This window comes from Rhea americana, unplaced genomic scaffold (assembly GCF_003343005.1).
Source record: "Rhea americana isolate MKP2758 unplaced genomic scaffold, rheAme1 scaffold_79, whole genome shotgun sequence".
NCBI lineage: Eukaryota > Metazoa > Chordata > Aves > Rheiformes > Rheidae > Rhea > Rhea americana.
Window position 1 is genome coordinate 83,519 of NW_028186967.1, and position 18,529 is coordinate 102,047.

The 18,529-nt window shown below is 43.7% G+C and overlaps 1 protein-coding gene across 1 annotated transcript in view; it reads right to left on the reverse strand.

The window, feature by feature from the left end:
• Nucleotides 1-14,011, reverse strand: part of WEE2 (WEE2 oocyte meiosis inhibiting kinase) — a 20,780-nt gene extending 6,769 nt beyond the window's left edge. The window contains exons 1-10 of the mRNA XM_085322583.1: nt 13,665-14,011; nt 10,420-10,619; nt 9,486-9,534; nt 6,019-6,191; nt 5,301-5,422; nt 3,895-4,041; nt 3,033-3,134; nt 2,569-2,654; nt 1,532-1,702; nt 1,275-1,416 (exon numbers count right to left, since the gene is read on the reverse strand). Coding sequence (XP_085178709.1) covers nt 1,275-1,416; nt 1,532-1,702; nt 2,569-2,654; nt 3,033-3,134; nt 3,895-4,041; nt 5,301-5,422; nt 6,019-6,191; nt 9,486-9,534; nt 10,420-10,619; nt 13,665-13,997 — 1,525 coding nt within the window. The 5' untranslated portion in view covers nt 13,998-14,011. The remainder of the gene's footprint in view (nt 1-1,274; nt 1,417-1,531; nt 1,703-2,568; nt 2,655-3,032; nt 3,135-3,894; nt 4,042-5,300; nt 5,423-6,018; nt 6,192-9,485; nt 9,535-10,419; nt 10,620-13,664) is intronic.
• Between the last annotated feature and the right edge of the window lie 4,518 nt (nt 14,012-18,529).

Consider the following 18,529-nt stretch of genomic DNA (forward strand, 5'->3'; position numbering starts at 1 on the left):
GCAATATTCTTAAATCTCATAGTTCAACTCTTGTGAGCTAGTCATTCTTCCCTTCTCCCCAGGCAGCATTTCATTGCAGATAACACCGAGTCAAAAAACAAAAAAAACCTACAACAGGGGAAGCTAGTATGGGGTATCAGTTTGTGCAGATCCCTCTGCTTTCAGGGCCATTCAGCAGCCTGAACTTTTTGGACAACAGTTTCAGTAACCCAATGTAAAGCTAAATGAACGACAGCTCTTCCCTCCCACCAGGCGCTTGCTGTTTTGTTTGGAAGATGTTTCACACTCCTCCAGCTTGGCACATCCTAAGGGCTGGTCCTTCATGAGGGTCTGGGCAAGACGGGCTTCTTTAAGTTCCCTGCAGGAAGGGGACAGAAGGAAGAGGAAAAGAGGGAAGTCTCTTCACACATGGGTCCCCATCAGCTACAGAACACAGCTATAAACACTACAGAAGCAATGCATGTCACATGAGAGTTAGTGCAGTACCCCGGCATTGCTGGAGAACAGTGACACAGGGTAGCATGAAAGTTACTATAGGTTTATTTACAGTTTCTACTCCAAAAGAGATCAGCTTTGAAGGTTTACCTAAGAAACTTATGTATCAGGTCAGCAAACACCAAGGTTGGCACCAGTATGAACAGTCCCTAGCTTAATTTTACCATCAACACAAATATCTGAAAAAAGTAGAAACAGACCAGAGCCATTTCATGCAACTCAAAACTATTAGATCTTCATGTTTCTGTTTAGCTACTGATGCTCTTGCTCTCAGAGCATACATACTTTCCTTCCTGCCAGTGACAGTTCTTCCCAACTGACTGCTGCACTAGGAGTGGTGGTAGAGCCACTAGTTCTTGCTTGATCCCAGCATTTCAGAACATTACTGCCAACAGCAGCGAGAGGCAGGAAGGGGATGTCTGCCGCTGCCTCATGTTTCTSTTCCTACAGTGCAAGATCATTAGCTCAGTTCGGTATCAATTTCTCATCTACCCAACAGCTGCAGGTTGTGTCAGTATTTTCTACTAGCAGTGGTCACATTAAGTGTCTAAGTTCCCTGCTGTGTTTTARCCAACTCCTCAGAGCCAGAATTGAACCACAGCTCCCTTGGCATGAGAAGTCCCTCGCTATGGTACTGTCATGCTTTCAGGTCCAGGCACAGGAACTGGTGGTGAATTCCCCAGCCAGAATTCCCAGCACCACCACCCTGCATTCAAGCTTCGTGGCTGACACTTGTTGTGCCTCTGCCTCCTCCCCATTATGTCCAAGCAAACCATACCTTTCCAGCATGGCAGTTTTACATTTCTCCACATTTAGCTGCTTCTGGAGCTGTATAGCTTTTCTAAGTGAGGGACGCAGGACTGGGTGTTTAGTAAGAGCTGTGGCAGAAGGTCTTGCCACTGGGTCAGGATGTATCATGAGCTGGAAGGCAAAGTAGTTCAGGGTTTAACTTTCTCATTATCATATGCTCACTCAAAAAAAAAAAAAAAAAAAAAAAAAAAAAAAAACACTCATCCTGTCAAGGCTTGTTCCTCACCTTCAGGAGTTCAAGAAAGCTGTGGGGGAGCTTCTGAGGGATTGGTGGGATATTACCCTTGCGGATGTGGTGCCACATGGCACCATTGTGAGGCAGTGGTCCTGTGCCTGCTGCTAGGGCTATTGTGAGTGCCAGGGCAAAGATGTCTGCCTTTGGCAAATAGCAGTATTGCTGCAAAGAGAAAATAAATGGTTATACAGAGGGAACCTCTTGCTACACTGAACAGAGGTGGGTCAGGATACCAGCTCAAAAAGAAGCATCCAGACAAGTATGTCTATGGTACTGCCTTCATCCCAGATATCTTCTTCTCTTTAGAGGAAAAAGATTGACAGTACATAGCATTGTTAGCACCTCCTTGCACTAATACCATATATATCATTTTCCCAGTCATGAGGAGCTGGCAGCCCACATTAGGAACACAGTAGCAAATCCAGGGGACAGCCTAACAAATATAGGTCTCTAACCCTCACCACAACTCAAACTAGGCACATTCAGCTCAAACTAAGACTGTATACACATATATTGACCTAACATTTATTTTCTATGATGGTTCAATACCTGAACTAGTAAGCACATCCCCAAATTGCTGTTACACACTGATGCCCTCTTTCTTCACTGGCCAAAGCTACAGTCACTTTAAGAAGACAGCTTAAGAGGACTTGAGTAATTTGCGTCTGTGCCTCCCACCTTTCTACACTACTTAAACAGTGTTTGTATGGATATGTATTTTCCTCTGTGGTCACATCCAGCAGTTCCATCTCCACTGGGTAAGTAAAATGGAAGAGACCCACCAAATGGATAAACGCTTTTGTTCCATTCATCCCCTATACGTGAAATAGTTACAATAATGAGTTTTGTTAGGAAGTATGCTAAATATTGATAGGACAACACCCAAGTCTGTACTATTCCTAAAGTGCTGACCTCACTGATTTTACAGCCAGACCAGACACCAAAGAAACCGTAAGGAAAGGAACATGCCAGACTAACGACTTTGCTACAGCTGGTCTCTCCTACTTGCACCCCACCCCACCAGTTACCTCTTGTAAAATCTCATTGGCCAGAAACCGGCTGTCTCCTTCCTCAACTTGGGGATKTGTTATTGATGTCACATGGCCAAGATCACCTAAGAGGAGAAACAGCAACTGAATATTCAATGTTATATAGAATTGAGTTGAATATAATATTGAATCTGTTGAATATATGTAATATTCAATAGAATAACAAGACTGACATGGATCTCCATTGATAACAGCCTGCTCTTTAAAGGCAAAAACATGGAGGCAAGCCTGCCTCTACTCAGGTATCTGGGCTTGGAAGACAAGGATATGAGTTTTCTAGGACTTCTTTAGAGCAATTAATTTTGATTAGCACCAAGGTATTCAGGACTATGCTATCAGTCTTACATGCAGATACATTCTCTGTAGCCACCAGGACAGAGTTATGTGAAACAGCAGTGAGAAGCTCTAGATTTAAGCCAGTTGTAAAGCCAGGTAAAACCTACCAATCTTGTATACCACACCAGAAGAGAATTCATCTTCACTGTCACTCTCTTCCTGCCCTGCAGGGCCCTCAACTGCCAGCTTGTGACAGATGAAGATGTTACCTGCAAGACAGTTTAGCAATAGTGTGATCTGAGTACCCTGATAGGGAGCAGCCTGGCAACTTGCTAAAAATCACACCCTCCGTCAGCCAAGCTAGTTTAAGCTTCATAGCCACAGAAACTATGCATGTGCTTCCTGCCCGTTACTCTTTCTACACAAGTTAGATTTTTCAGCAATATATCCAATAAAAGATAATTGTGTCTTATGCATAAAATATCCCAGTATAACCAACATCTCTGCCCCTCCCTCTGCTCTCCAAGCTAGAAGCAAAATTTCAGCAGGAAAGAGGCTGGATGCAACTGTGGGGGGAACGCTGCAGTCCGTGTGCCCATCCTCAGCCACAGAGAAGAAAGCTTGTTACTATTCTCTGCAGAAACTTAATCCTTCAGAATAGGTAGAGAGGAAGTAAGTATTCCCTTTTCACTTCAGCTGTCACATACAAAACTCAAACCTTGTGCAACAAGGCAGTAAGGAACAAGGAAGTCGGTCTCCATTAGCAGTCCTATTGCTCCACTAGTGTGAAAGTGACTGTTCCCAAACCAAGATTACAAAGGTCATTAGGCAAAAGTAGAACTCCACCAATTATAGGAAAAGGTTCAGTTTTAGAGCAACAGYGCTGGCAAGATTAAAACACACAGGATTCATTCACCTTCTAGGACAAGATCCTACCTCCTTTAAAGCACTAGCAGTTCCAGCAGGTAGAGAGGTCACTGGACATTGAAAGGGCAAYAGTCAGAGGGCAAAGGAGAGAGCTGTACTTACTAGGTTTAATATCCAGGTGCACAAGGCCAGAGTTGTGGATATATTTTAGTCCCATGGAGACTTGTAACAAGATTTCTTTCAGCTCTGCTTCTGGGAAATACCGTCCAAGCTTTGCATTTTCCAGTAGTGCATCTTGGAGACTCCCACCTAAAAGGAAGCAGTTAGTCTGAGACTTGACAAATTTTTATAGACCAACACATTTGGAAGAGTTTAGCAGAACTCATAGTCCAGAGCACAAGTGGGCTTATTACTGACAGACTGACCAGACTAACCATACGCTGTAGTGATGGCTCTTTGATATCACTATTTTTGCTTCAGTCTTTCCGTTGTCTAGGAGCACTCTACCTCCTGCCTACCAAAGACATAGTAGGGATGTTGCTGCAATTAAAAGCAGAAAAGTTCATTACTCTTGCCATGCTTACAGGCAGAAGGCAGGTTTATGAATGGTGAGGAAGGAAAGTAAGCTTCTGCTGATAGATTTGTGGTTGAATAATGTAATATTTTACACAGAAGCACAGCAGTTCTACTCTATTTCAGAAATAGCAAATACCAGGGCCTTTCTGTCTCTCCCCAGCCTTCTCTGCACCACCTCTCCTTTATTCTCAGATGTTCATCCCCTAGATCACAAGATGTGTCACACTGCAGCAATGATCACCATGCTTCATAGTTACCTCCGCCAGACCTAAGTCATTACTCCAAACCTGCTATCACCACTCATCACTGCGCTCCACTGACTTAAGGAGCAATTGAGCAAGCAGAGCAGTATGTCTACCATGAGCTCCTATAGTAGCCAGATGTGGTTTTTCCAGTATACTCCAACTAGTAGTACAGCCAGGGCAAAACCAGGTTTGAATATACCACTCTGCCTGGAGCACCAATGGACATTTTATCCTATTATTTAGCTCTGCTTCTCTGCAGCTTGGAAGCRAAGGCTCAATATCAATAGTAATACACAAGATGCAAGGAGTCTTCCTCTCAGTCAAACAGTCTCTCTTCAAATCATTACTCCCCGTGATAATAAAATAAAATAATAATTAAAAAAAGCTTGTGTTTCCAAAGTGTATCACCCTTAGATTAGCTTCTCTTGAATCACTTGCCCTCATACACTACGCTTTACCTAGGCAGTCTCAGGGGCAGCGCAGCATCAGCACAGGGACTGCTTTTCCAGGTGAACCAGCACATAAGAACTGTTCTAAAACCCCACACATAAGAGGGCATTCACTACCTGTAAAACACTGGCACCATTCAGAGCTTCATCTAAATGCTGTGAATCCATTACTAGATTCTCCATAAAACTTGAACCCAAGTGCAGTTTGCTTCGTGAGAAATCAAAGCCTCCCTTATTTAAGTACAAAAGTAGCTACACTTATCCCAACATCTCACTCAAACATGGTCACAGCTCTTACCATTACAGTGTTCATTTTGGATAATCATATGATCATCCTCTGCCCACGCAGAGTAGTAGCGCACGACATGGGGGTGGTGTCCAAGGACAGCATGAGCATAAACCTCACGCAGTGCCAGCTGCCTGGAGAGACAAGGACAGGAAGAGGGTCACCTTAGTGAGCAGARTGAGGGAAAGAGGGTGGCGTTCATRGTCCTGCTTGAGACTGTGAACATAGCCTGGCTTATAGCCTGGCTTGGGAAAAAGGAAGCAGAGGTGTTTGTGAATCCCACACCAGACTTGCTGAGCAGCTGTCAGAAATCACTGAGWCAATCTGTTGTTCAGGAGACAAAGGCAGCTTCAAAGTCTGCATCAGCCTGTCAGCTCTTGGGACACAACAGTAAGGCAATAAAGATGYGAGTAGGCTGCATGTACAGCAGGGCAGGAACATACCACAGATCACATGTTTTAGTTACTACACACTAGCTGCATGGGTCTGAGGAGTCCAGGTAAAGGTAAACACATCGCTTTGAAATGCATGCAACTCCTTCCTTTTCTCAGACATTTGCATTCAATAGTCCTGAAGTGGTAACTTTTTCCACCCTCCCCAGTGTTATCTGGGGAGCAACAGCAACCAATTTTATTCAGATACCTTTAGACCCACGCTCCATCCTTCTCCATCACACCTCCCAAGAACATGCCCATCATTTCCACTAGCAKTTTCCAGCTAGCACACTCACTCATCCGAGGATCCTGCCAGAGGCCTTTTGGAGCGTTTGATGGCATAAACACATCCATCAAGGCGTTTGATGCACTTGTAGACAGAGCCAAATTCCCCTACACCAATTTTTTCCAATTCCAGGAACTCCTTCTTGTAGCGGGAAACCATATTGCTTTCTTTCAGAGGATATCTCTAGAAGGTCACATCAGAAGCAGAAACAGAAGTGAGTTTAAAGATTCAGATAATGTAATCTGTCATTTTTCTAGAGYGTGCAGCATTTGCCCACACAGGACACTCATTTTGGTCCCTCTGCTGTTCTGGATATATTCATCCACACAAACATGCAGATATGCTGCCTGTCTTTCTTGAAACACTACCTTCCACTTAAGGATGCTGTGCTCTTTCTGGTCACCTATTAAAGGCCAGGGAGAAAAGAAAAAAATCAAGATGGATTTATTTTTAAAACTATGACTCACTAGCTGTGGAGTTACAAACTGCAGCAGCTAAGGAGTARGGAATTGTATTCTAGCTGGTTGTATGCATGTAAGCCTCCTTGGGCTACCACCATCACATCTCTTTGCTGCCCTATCCAATTCTCAGACCCATGGCTGAGGGAGTCAGTCAGGGCAGAACAGCAGAGAGCAACAAAATACTTGTCTTCTATCTACTTATCGCAGACAGAAAAATGCCTGTCATCAGGCTTGATGGGCAAAAGTCCTGCACCCCTGAACTGTTCAGCTCTTGCTCTCTACAGCAGGGTTTACAGGCAGAAAGAAGCTGAAGGGCTGATCTCAACAGATCGGATGGCTGGCAAAAAATTCAAGGAGCTGCATGCTTACACAGTGGAAAACAGGGGGAGGGAAACAACACCACATCACAACAGGTTGCATTTCATAAGACAGCATTTTATAGCATCTTAAGAGCTCTTGAAGCTTTTCAAGCATTAATCAGATTGAGGTACTGAGCTTGGGTTTAAATAACAACTATTGCCTATTCTGAGCTCATGAGAAAAGCCTAGTACCTTAGCTTAAGGTGGCCCCAGCTACGTAACAGTTGTCTTATTCTGGCAGCTAAAGTTGCAGACGACAAGTACAGCCTGCACTTGTTTAAGCTCTGATCTGAAGCACTGGCTGTTGGCTAATGGCAGATCAGCAGGTCTCAGTGTATCTGTTTGTATTCCCAGCTATTTCCCCACTCTGTGGGTGCCTCTTTTCAAGTAAATGGCTAAAAGCCTGCAGAACAGCTGGAAGAATATTGCTACAGTAATGGTCACAGGGTAAATAGGAGGTGGAGGGATGCCTACTGGCAGGGGAAATAAAATCACAGACAAACAGTGGAGCATGAAGTGAACAGCACAAGAATACAGTAAGCTATTTTCCTTCATTCTCCCCCATCACTTACAGTGATGGAGACTCACATTACAGTGGTTTCCACACAAGCTATTGCTATGGTTGCTGGTAGAACTGCATATGAACTTAAAGGTAGTGAAGAAAGAGCTGGTCCTCAGAGCCAGTGAGAGCCCACACAGAAGAGGAGCCCATTACATCATGTGGCATTTCACAAAGCAGCTGTATCTTACAGCATGTTAAGAGCTCTTAAGGAACAAAGACAGCAACCCCTAGCACACAATTTTATATCTGTGAGCAGTAATACACACGTTAAACAATTACTCACCCAGCAAGAGCACTATCTTATTATCAGTGACAAACCAGAAAAAAAACATGAAGTCACAAGTTTGAGGCTTTCTTCTAAAGAAAAGAATAATTGTGCTAGTCCTGGATGTTATATGGTAGCAAGTTTATTATGCAGCTGTAATTCCTTTCCTCAAAACACCAGTTCCACTGCAATATTGGTCTTCACAGCTAGAGGGTACTACTATTCTTCCAATAACCTAARTATTTTACAATTACAATGTAAAAACAATTCTACCTGCCTGCTCTGAGACAGGAAAATATTTACCTCAAGGGGATGCAATGAAGAATTCAGATGAGGTAGAAACATTAGAAATACTTAATTCATCTTCACTTGCTTTCCTGAAGCTGGTGGGGTTGGTTGTACCCCCAGATAAAACCAGGAGGCAGACAGGAGGCAGTAGGGTGCTAGCACGTGTGCCAGCAGCCCAGCTCTGCCACTGCTGGGGCAGTGGAGGGTACATGAAGCCACCTACATGGGCCAGGAGGGACCATGCAGCCTCACCAACGTGCCTTGGCACTGAGTTTTGCCAGCAAAGTGCAGACTCATTGGCAGCAGCAAGAGAATTAAGTTTTGTGCTCCAAGACATTAGTGTTTGCTGACCTGCAGCTACATCAGCTATGGTAGGGTCTTCCATGAACCCTGAGACACATGCACACCCCAGTGGTGTGRGCAAGCCCAGGCAGGGGCAGAGGGAAGGACAGCCTCCCTCAACACACACACCTCCACCTGTCTAGAACAGACAAGGGCCACCTGTGGCTGGTGGCCACAGCCAGGGTGCACCAAGCTCTTCCAGCTTCACCAGCAAGACTTCCCTGTAGAGCCAGAGGAGAAGTCAATCACAGCTGGTCCCAGACCATAGATCATTCACTGGTCAGGAGCTCATTTTTCAGCTGGTGAAAACCAGCATTCTTGAAAACTGCTGTAGCAAAGTCAGCACTACTCTTGGGTAAGGGCAGCTCTGTATTTACTTACACACTCCCTGCTCTCAGCTGCAAGTGAGAGCCAAGCTCTCCTCACTTCTGCCAGTCTCACAGCAGTGAGACTCTCTGCCTCAGGACTCTGTATCTCAGTTCATGCACACAACTGTTGTGGAAGAGACAAGRCTGTCAATTAGTGTGCAGTATTACTCAGTTTTCTAAAGAAATCAGAAGCATCTTCACTCACCCGCCAAAATCTACAGAAAAACAAAATTTTCCTATAGCAAAGATAAAGAATTTGCTACCTCATTTCAGAAGTTTACCATCATGACTACTGCAACTGAAAGTCAGACCTCAGAATTTATCCACAAGAGCCATTCAGTTCAACCTTTTTTTTTTCCTCCAATGTGTCTATTTGCAATACAGAAATCATGTTCCCTCCACAGCCAAAGATGCTCAGTACACTGATTAATTGGAACAGCAACATACCTGCTTTTTCCAATCATGACACTGTCACTATTTATATAATTCTGTTAGTTTCCCCTGAAAACCTGAATTGTGTTATTTTTCACAGAAAGACCTCCTGACCAAAATAAATGAGTTTTAGGATTAATTGTCAAAGTCTCAGATTTAGTGCAAGTTTCCTTTGGAGCTAGGAATCATTTCCAAGTCTGTTGACTCAAACAAATGAGAACATAAAGCATTCAAGCCTGGACTTATTCCATCTCACTTCTTTGATTTCTTCCTGCCTAGTGTAGGCATTAATCCTATGTCAGGATGCTATGATTTAAACTCCAACAGCAAAATTAGTTTAATCAAGTGCCAAATCTTTACAAGGAAATTACTGTCTGGAGGGTTATTCGGGGAAACTCACCTTGGTAGGTAACTCCTGTTTTACCTGGCTTCTTGGATCAGGATCCCTCCTAAAACAGAAGTTTAAGAAAGTCTAGATGTACCACTCAAGTACMTCAATCCAACTGAGATTCGATATGAAAACATTTTTCAAAAGAATCATCAGAACTCACTTTACAGTTTAACAAGACATGTATTTTATAGAGGATTAGTACACAATGAATTTCTAATTAAGGCTTTAAATAACATAGTCCCAGGATAGGAAGTCTTTGTTCCTGTTTAGAAAGCCTCCATATACTAACTTTAATAGGCTCTACAAGAGTGTTGTTTAGCAGCACCATTCTGCTCACCATCTCATTTCTGGTGAGGCTGCATGGCAGATGGCCTCGTGTATCCAGCTTCTAGTGACAAGGAGAGCTCCCCCACCATGCTTTAGAGGGAGATACCTAGGTGAAAGTCTGTCCTGTTACAGTTTGGGGCTATGCAAGAGGCTGAACTTGATTACAGCATTCAGGTACCTGACTAAATTTGTGTCTCAGTTACACCAGACCAGAGCCTTGCAGTTCACCAATAACTTGCACCTATCTTATGAATTGTGTTACAGGCAAACATGCAAGTCCTGAGTTATGGATGTGTACATGACTGAACATGCACACATCCAATTTAACCATATTGGCTGGGGAAAAAAAGGTCCAGTTTTTTCCCCACAGCCATAGCATGGAGATGAGCTGTTGAGTCTCCTCTTAAGTTTTCTGGGCAAAGGAAACAAGGAATTCTAYTCATGTTCCTGCTCTATTACCTTCACATGCCCTGCAAATGTTTGCTCTGCACCAACAAACATCACTGAAGTGAGACAATTCATCCTTTGCAAATAAGTCTGGGAACTAAATATCTTCCTCATTACTCATCTCCTTCAGACAGACTCCTTCCCATCCATTATTTGYGAGTTCACTTACAGCTCTCCTCTGGCCTTCCGCTTGCCATTAGGAAGAAAGAGCATTTGTCGATATGACTCTGGAGTAAAGGGGTTAATGTTGACCAGAGAAGCTTGCGTAGAGTCATCTGAGTCAGCACCAGGAGTAAATCTCAGATGTCGAAACCCTTTGGGTGGGACCTTTGTTCCAGATGAAGGAAAAGCTGTCTTCGATAAAAGACTCTGTATTAAGGAAATAAAAGAAGTGGCAGATGAACCAGCAAAACATTTTTATTGCTGCTRTACCAGAATAGACTCTCTGCTCTATGGCACATAAAAGAAATACATTGTCAAGGAGAATTCAACRTCTTTCCTCAGGACAGCTGAAACATCCGTTAAAATCCTACATCCCCATTTAGTCCTGACAGTTTGCTACTCCTTCCACAAAGTGTTAAGTCATTCACTAAGYGCTTTCAGGCTCTCTCCATTCTCCACTCACTTGGGTGAGGTTTGCAGAGCTATTCCTGCAAACACAGTCAAGAGGTGTCAGCTGCTCCTTTTTCTCCACTAACAGAGCCACAGACATTGCGCTATCAGTTGCATTAACATGGAAGACCCAACTCCATCAAGCTCAAGTTGTCACATCAGCTTGGCCAGGACAATTTTGTCATGAAGATGRGAGGAGACATCACTTAGAGTTCCCTGTTGGTTTCTTGGCAATAAGCAGTATTAGTACAGGGGAAGTTGGCAGAAGCATCTTTGCATGGTTTTGGCAAAGTGATTAGAAAACAGTTCCCCTTGAGAAGGGAGAAACTTCACTTTCAGAAATTAAGATCAGAAGGAACCTCTAGATCTTCTAGTCCAACTTCCCATAGAGGACAAGCCATTTGATTTCACCTACCAGCTCTAAACCTTGGCCTGAGTAAACCACAACTTCAGAGAAGGAATAAGTCTTGATTTCAGTAAGGAAAATCTGCTTACTTCCCATGATGATTTAAAGCCTTTTGTTAGTTTCATGAATGGCAAGTCCACTTTTTCAGTTTGCATTTCTGTTTCAAAGTGGTGTTTCAGAGTGGTGAGCTAGAGTTTAACAGGGCTTTTAATATACTTCTTTCTTCTAGTTAAAAGTCCTTCTAGAACTCAGRACTTTCCCATGAAGGTCCTTTCACACTGATCAAAGATACCTCTWTATCTTTTTGACCTGACAGCAGTCTGCTCACAGTGGAGCATTTACTTGGCTTACGGATCATATTTGGGATTCCCTTCCCCACCTTCATGTTTCTGAAAAGGTACAGACCAGAGCTGCTGTATCTMTCCAGCTGATGCTGCATGTAGGCATAAATTTACTTCTGGGGCACCTCTGTTTCAATACCACATTGGGGAGTTTGTCCACTGGGTTTCTATGACCAAGGCCAGTTTATCGAGCAGTCCAGAGCTCTGTAGGATTGTGGCTGTATGCCAGGCTAGCCACAAGTCAAGGAGGCGATATAAAATACAGCTGCAGTTTCCCATTACATGTATTCAATTCCTGTCTGCTAGAGCTCTGCTTCGTAACAGGACAGATTTGTCTCTGATCTAAACAGCATCAGCTGAGAATAGCTGCTGCTGTACAGCATAAGCAAGGCAGCTACCACAGCTAGCTCTAGCAATTTTTTCTAGGACTGGCCAAGTCTACAAAACATATTCATCTGCCCGCTCTGCCGTATGTCCTAGCTAGGGCTCCAGTGCTCATCAGTCCAGTTAGACATGGCTCTGCTCTTACTCTCTCATCCTCAAATGTTCCAGGATCACCAGCTATTATAAACAGATTTAGACCCTTTAGTRCCTGCCTTTTTCTGAATGCTTGGGAAATAAAGATCTTTCTCCCAAAAGATTAAAGAAAARAAAGAGAGAGAGTTCACTTATTTAATCCAATTGCTGCCSACAGGCTACAAGACAGCCACAACATTACCCAACCCAAACAGCATGTCCAGAAGCATCCAAACGTGTATTATCTACGTGTGAGCACATACTAAAAGCACCCTGTGCTACCATAAGCCTGTCTGGTCCAGAAGGAGGTTCTAGATGTCTTGCCTACTTGAGATTCAGAATGATTTCTTATGAAGGGTGGCTACAGGAAATTCCTGCAGTGATTTTTGAGATCTGCTTTCCTCTAGAAATGGGCATGCCATTCCCCAGTAGCTATGGTCACCCTTCTCCCCACATGRTCAAGTTTATGAAAGAGAAGAGAAATAAACACTTGGAGGGCAACAAGTCAGACTAGTTGCTCTGACCCAGGAGAAAAGCCAAATCGTGGCTGACAAGAAGTACTAAAGGGACTGATCAACTGTGCCATTTGACCAGTCTATYAATAGAGCAGGAATATTGGGAAAGGAAAAAAAATAAAATAAAGCTACATTTCATTCCAGTTCTTGAGTACTACAAGGCAGTGTATACAACATAGAAGTAATCTAGGAAGTAAGAAGTTGGCTCCAAGTCTTCACTTATGCTTATGGAAGGTATCAGTTGTATTTATACCAATATCTCTATACAAAAGGTTTCACAGAAAATAGGGGGCCTAGATGATTCTCCCAAGAAGTTAGCTCAGTAAGTAATAAATAAATTTTGTGATAGTAAGGTAGAGGAAGACAGACTAGTCTTCCTCCAAATGCACACACTGATTTGTTACCCTGAGAACAAATTTCTACCTTACCCACATCTAAGTTCCATTCAAAGACAGAGTCAGCATCGATAAACAAGCATTCCAGGTTTGGCAGAGAACAAAAGCATGCCCTGGCAACATTTCCAACTGCCTCTTTCAAAGAAMAAGCCCACTTATATCCCAAACGAGGCTGAACAGATCAGGCAGTGGGTGCAGTTGCCTGTGGTCCCCAGGGCGAAGAGCTCCTCAAAGGGGGATGCATTTGTCCCTCTGTGACCACAATAAAGACTTCTTGCAGAGATGGTGCAGAAGTCCAGCCCCTTAAGAGGGGTATGAGCAACACACAGGATGCAGATAAGGCCCAGGTTCTTAAGCGCAACTTATCTATTGCCAATGAATTGTTGTTAACAGTTTGGAAAGAGTTGGGACGTTTGCTCCAATCACAGGTTTCTATTTATGAAATATAGCTCCACTGCAAAGGCACCTGCAGTCCAGATTTTTAAGAGAATGAGGGAAGAGGAGCAGACTAACAAAGGTAAGCTCCACAGAGCTAGCAACAGAGAGCGCTTATCACCCAGGCAGTGACCCACTGCCAGCAATGCTGCAGACTTCACCTGCTCAGCCACAGAGGAGGTRTATCCCCTTACCTTGGGAGTGTGGGGGGTGTCACAGAGCTGCAGCTTTTTCCAGGTGATGTGCAGCGGTGTCTCAGCATTACCAYGGCTCTTGGTCACAGATGGAGAAGACTTCAAGGCAGGACTCACCCAAGCTTTAGTCCTACTGAGAAAAATCTCACTGAGCTTCCTCTGAGGGGTTACAGGGAGAGGACTGCTCCCTTGCCACTTCTGGAACTCGCAGCTCTTCAGAGGGCTTGAGTTCAGGGTGTCCTCTTCTTGGATGCTTCTGTCTTCACTTTCTTCTCCACAGCTGGAGAAGTCCAGTCTCTGAATAAATTCATCACTGTTGTCCCAGTCATCCATTATACCATAGGAAAGCAAAGAGATATAGCTGATACTGGCCTGTTTTGTTAGAGGAAAAAGATGACAGCATTATTTACAAAGGCAGATTAACTACTCTTTTGCTATCATCAACCCTATCGAGGTTATTAAATCTGTTCAGCATATCCGTTCCTCCACACACACAGAAGCCTAGATCACTCATAGCCATCATTTGATTGAACAAATTAAGCAAAAGTATCCTAGAGCTACACAATACAAATCCATTCAACTACTGTTTAYGTAACAGTAACAGATTCTGCATTTCACTTGAATAGTGTAAAGCAGGTACAACTCAGAAGTCTCTATCTTTCACGATAAGCCTGCAAGAGAATCTCTCCTCCACCCACAAACGCACCATTCACTCCTCACATAGGAACCAAATTAGCAAATTTTACAGAACATGTCAATCCTCCCATCAACCTTTTCTATCTTAAATTTCTTAACCAGAGAAAAAGAACATGCTACATACACCTGTAAAAGCAGAGGGACTCCAAATGGTTACCAGATACCTTACAGACAATCCTTTTCCTATCCCCCCCAGCACATTTATAACTACCTCATACACCTGGAGCATTGCTGGGAGGTGCTCAGCAGCACCTGGGCATAATTGCCTGTGCCTAGGAAAGTCAGCTGCTGAGGTTTTTTTTGCTGTGTATTTGGATTTGCTCTGCTTGTAAACAGCTCTGCAGGACTGTCAAGGTTCCCTGTGAGTCATCCCTTGCTTCTGCACTCCCTTCCCTCCTCCAGCTTCCCAGCACCCATGGGGAGTGATGTTTGCTAAATGCTAGTCTGCTTCATATTAATCCCATCAGAGACACAGTTTATGCTCTCTATATATCRAACTATGTATCTTTCCTATAGGTAAACCTATAGTCTTCTGGTTAAAGGAGCTTATGCTGCCTTGTTCAAGGTCTGAATTTGACTTCCTGTGTTCAGATGTGTGTTAGATCTCMTAAGTGTTGCAGCCTGCACAGGAAAGTTCGGTTGCCTCATTTATAATGTATTAGACTTCAGGAGAGGAGTTAGGGAACATATACAGGTCTTCATATGGGTAGGGGAGAAGGCGGCTCTGGTCTCCAGGGTCCAAGTGCCTGTGCTGGTTGAGGTGGGAGAAGCCCGTTGGGTCCAAGGCTGCAACGTGTCTGGTCTGTCCCCACAGGCAGGATCACCCACAGCTCACCAGGAGCAGGACAATGGCTCTTCTCTTTGCGCCTCTCTGCAAAAACCAAGGATCTTTTTGTGCCTTTGTGAGTGTGCGTTTTGAAGACAAACTAGAATGACTTTTAATGAACTAGAAACTAGCTTACAGTAGCCTCTTTCTCTTATCACTGAGGAGAGTTGCTAGAGGACATATAGAGACTTTAGTGCCCTCAGTCTGGAGCGGACAAGGATTTTTCAGAATGAGTATGTGCTTTCCAGTGCGTGAGTTAAGAATAACTCTCACAGAAAAGAAAGGCCAGGTCAGTTTGCACTCACTCAGCCCTCATAACCTGGACTAACTTTTAACTAAAAGTGTGGCCATTTYGGTCCTTTTAGTTGTCTGTTAAGACTGTGACTAGCAACTGACTTCATATAGGCCACCAAAGAGGTAACACCAGCACTTGGTCAGGTTTCTACTGCTTGTGTCTGGTCTGGAAGTTGTGAACCTTTTGTGTAGGCACAGAGCCTGTCACCTCCATCTCTGTCATCATGTGACATGACTCCGTCATGCACCTTGCCGGGAGTGAGACCTAAGAGCCTGTGAGCTGGCTGCTTTTTGTTAGGAAAAGCCAAAGCTGCTAGTGAGTCCCTGGGGAGGATTTGGGGACTTGCCTTCTGGCCTCATCTGAAGCCATCTAAAACTTGCTGCTTCCTGAACTCACCACAAAAGATTTGCGTGTGTGAAGACTGAAGACATGCTTGCACAGGACTGTCAGGATGAAGAGTTCTCCCTGTAGGGTCTGGCCAGCTGAGATCCTATGAAATGACCACTTAAATACTGCTGTGATTTGAATGCRTTAGTCATATGCTGGATAGTTGGAATTGTGGATAGTAATATTTTATTTTAAATTTGAACAAATACTATTTTTAGTCCCTGTAACTGCATGTCAGTTAATAACTCAAAGATGAAACTCCTTCATACCTCAGTTTTTGGTCCCCTCTCAAATCCTTGTTGGACCTTTTTTGTTCTCAAGGGCGCTAGGCAGCCATTTTCATATGTAGGAATGTGCTACWTAAAGGAGAAAAGTTGGACTTCTTAAGTAAAGTCCTAATTTGTTCACCTTCCCTCTTCTAACTAAAACCCATCACATTTGCACTTCTAATTTTTACTAGAGGACTTATTCAAATATCTGAACACAATTTTTTTAGTCCTCAGAGAAAAAAAAATGTGTTTATTTTCTTTTGAAGGAGACATTTTTCTCTTAAAAGGACCAAATTCTCTCCTGGCCTAGGTCTTTGTGACTTCAGTAAAAGAAGAAAGCAGAGAAYGTGGCCTTTAGTTTTAAACTTCACGTGTATCTAGAAAACTGGGTGATTATAGAAGGGCCAGCTTTCTGGCCTTAGTGGTTTAAATAGTTCTAGTGCCACCAGGTCTCTTGTCCTATGAGTTTTCACCAAAAGCAGAGAAGTCACAGGGTACTGACATTTCATATATCTCCAACCTGAAAAAGAAATAAGTATTTTGAGACATTCCCTTCTCTCACCAGCTGTTAAGCCCAGGCTCCAGTCTGTGCATGGGAGTAGTCCTGCTGACGTTTGACACGGGGGTCCGTCAGCGGCGTAGGCAGCCTCTGCCCCTGCCTCGCGCTGGGACAACTGTTGGTGGACTTGCACAGCAAAGCGGATGAGGAACTGCTCTGTGCCAGAAACAGCCTYGCGGGTAGGGGAAGATTTTATAATTAGGATTTGTTTCCCCCGCCTGGATCGCTGTGGGGACAGACTGACATTTGTGCCAGCACCACTGCGGGGCTGGTGGCAAGGGGAGAAATGACCTGTCACTTTACCATCAYTGGCATGAAACAAAATGTTAATCAAAATACAGCCTGACACCGTCTATATGGTTGAAGTGAAGCATGTGGCTAAGTATTTGCAGAATCTAGCTTTTGTTCATAGCTCTTTATACAGTAACAAAACATTGCAAAGCTTTTTTTTTTCCTTTACCAGGCACCTTCCCTGAAAAACTCCATCTGCTAAACACTACATATTGCAATTTATAGCTTTGCTAAGTAAAGTGAAACAAAATGCCTACTCAAGTATTGGAGCTATCTGAAATGAAATGAAGTTCACAGGAAATAGACACTAAGTATATGAAAAAAAAAAGAAAGAAAAAAGCCTACTGTTAACCACAGTGGATCATGAGATTGTTAATGGCGTATGGAACACTCAGAWCTGCTCAACAGGAAAAAAGTCAGACAATTCAGACTTTTATGACAATACTTTAATTGTGGCCGGCTTAATTGAGTAATCCAATTAATCAGAAAGTCCTAGGGAACTTAGTTAAACCTAATGATACTTCGTGACATTGGTGGTAACCTAATGAGGATGGTAATTACACTAAACTTGGCATCCTGTGGATGCCTTGGTGGTACTTAATGTCTTCGTCTTTTGATCGCAGGCTGATTCTCACTGTTCCTCTGAAAAAGTGTTTCACATCTGTCTGCAGCACGAGTGTACAGCAGTGCAGACCACATCAGCATCGCAGACTCCCCAGAATTTTGGCTTGCAGCTTCCACCACAGCAAAAGGGGCTGAGGGACATGGCTCCGATCCTGGTACTGACCCTGTTCCACTGAAAACATTGCTCTGCTCAGCTCCCTGGGCTGATTGAGTAGGACATGCTCAGCAGAGCTCCCTATAGATTAGCGTGTCTTCTCAAAAAAGGACTTTTTTTTTTAAAAAAAAGGTAACTCAGGCTGATTTAGATGACAGGCATCTAGCAGGGCTTCAGGGTTCTTCTCGTAAAGGATTATAGGGCCGGATGCATGAAAGCACAGAGACATTAAGCAACTCGGGAACTCTGCATTTTCCCATGTTACTTAGAGGAAATGGCATCAGAAAAACTAAGAACTGACTGGCTGCGGATCCCTTACCGTTTGAGGTACAGCTAGCCTGATTACTTGGGCGCTCAAATTATTTTGTTAATTAATAATGGTAATAATTATTTTGATACTATTACTTTATTATTATTACTCTGTTACTATTATTCTGTAACTATTATTCTGTAACTATTATTTTGTTACTATTATCTTATTACTATTATTATTTTGTTATGTATTTATTTTATTAAACAACGCTATTGTCGCTATTACTTTGTTATTTATTTTGCTATTTATTTTTTATTTATTTTCTCGGAGAAGTTACCCGTCAGTGTAACAACAACAGACTCACTCCGCACCTCGGCCCTGCACCAGCGGCCGGCAGCAGGTTAATGGCTCGCCCGGCGGCACGCCCCGCCCCCCGGCGGCACGCCCCGCCCCCTGCCGGGGCGGAGGGGGCGTCACCCGCGGCGGCCCCGCCCCCATGGCGGCGGCGGCC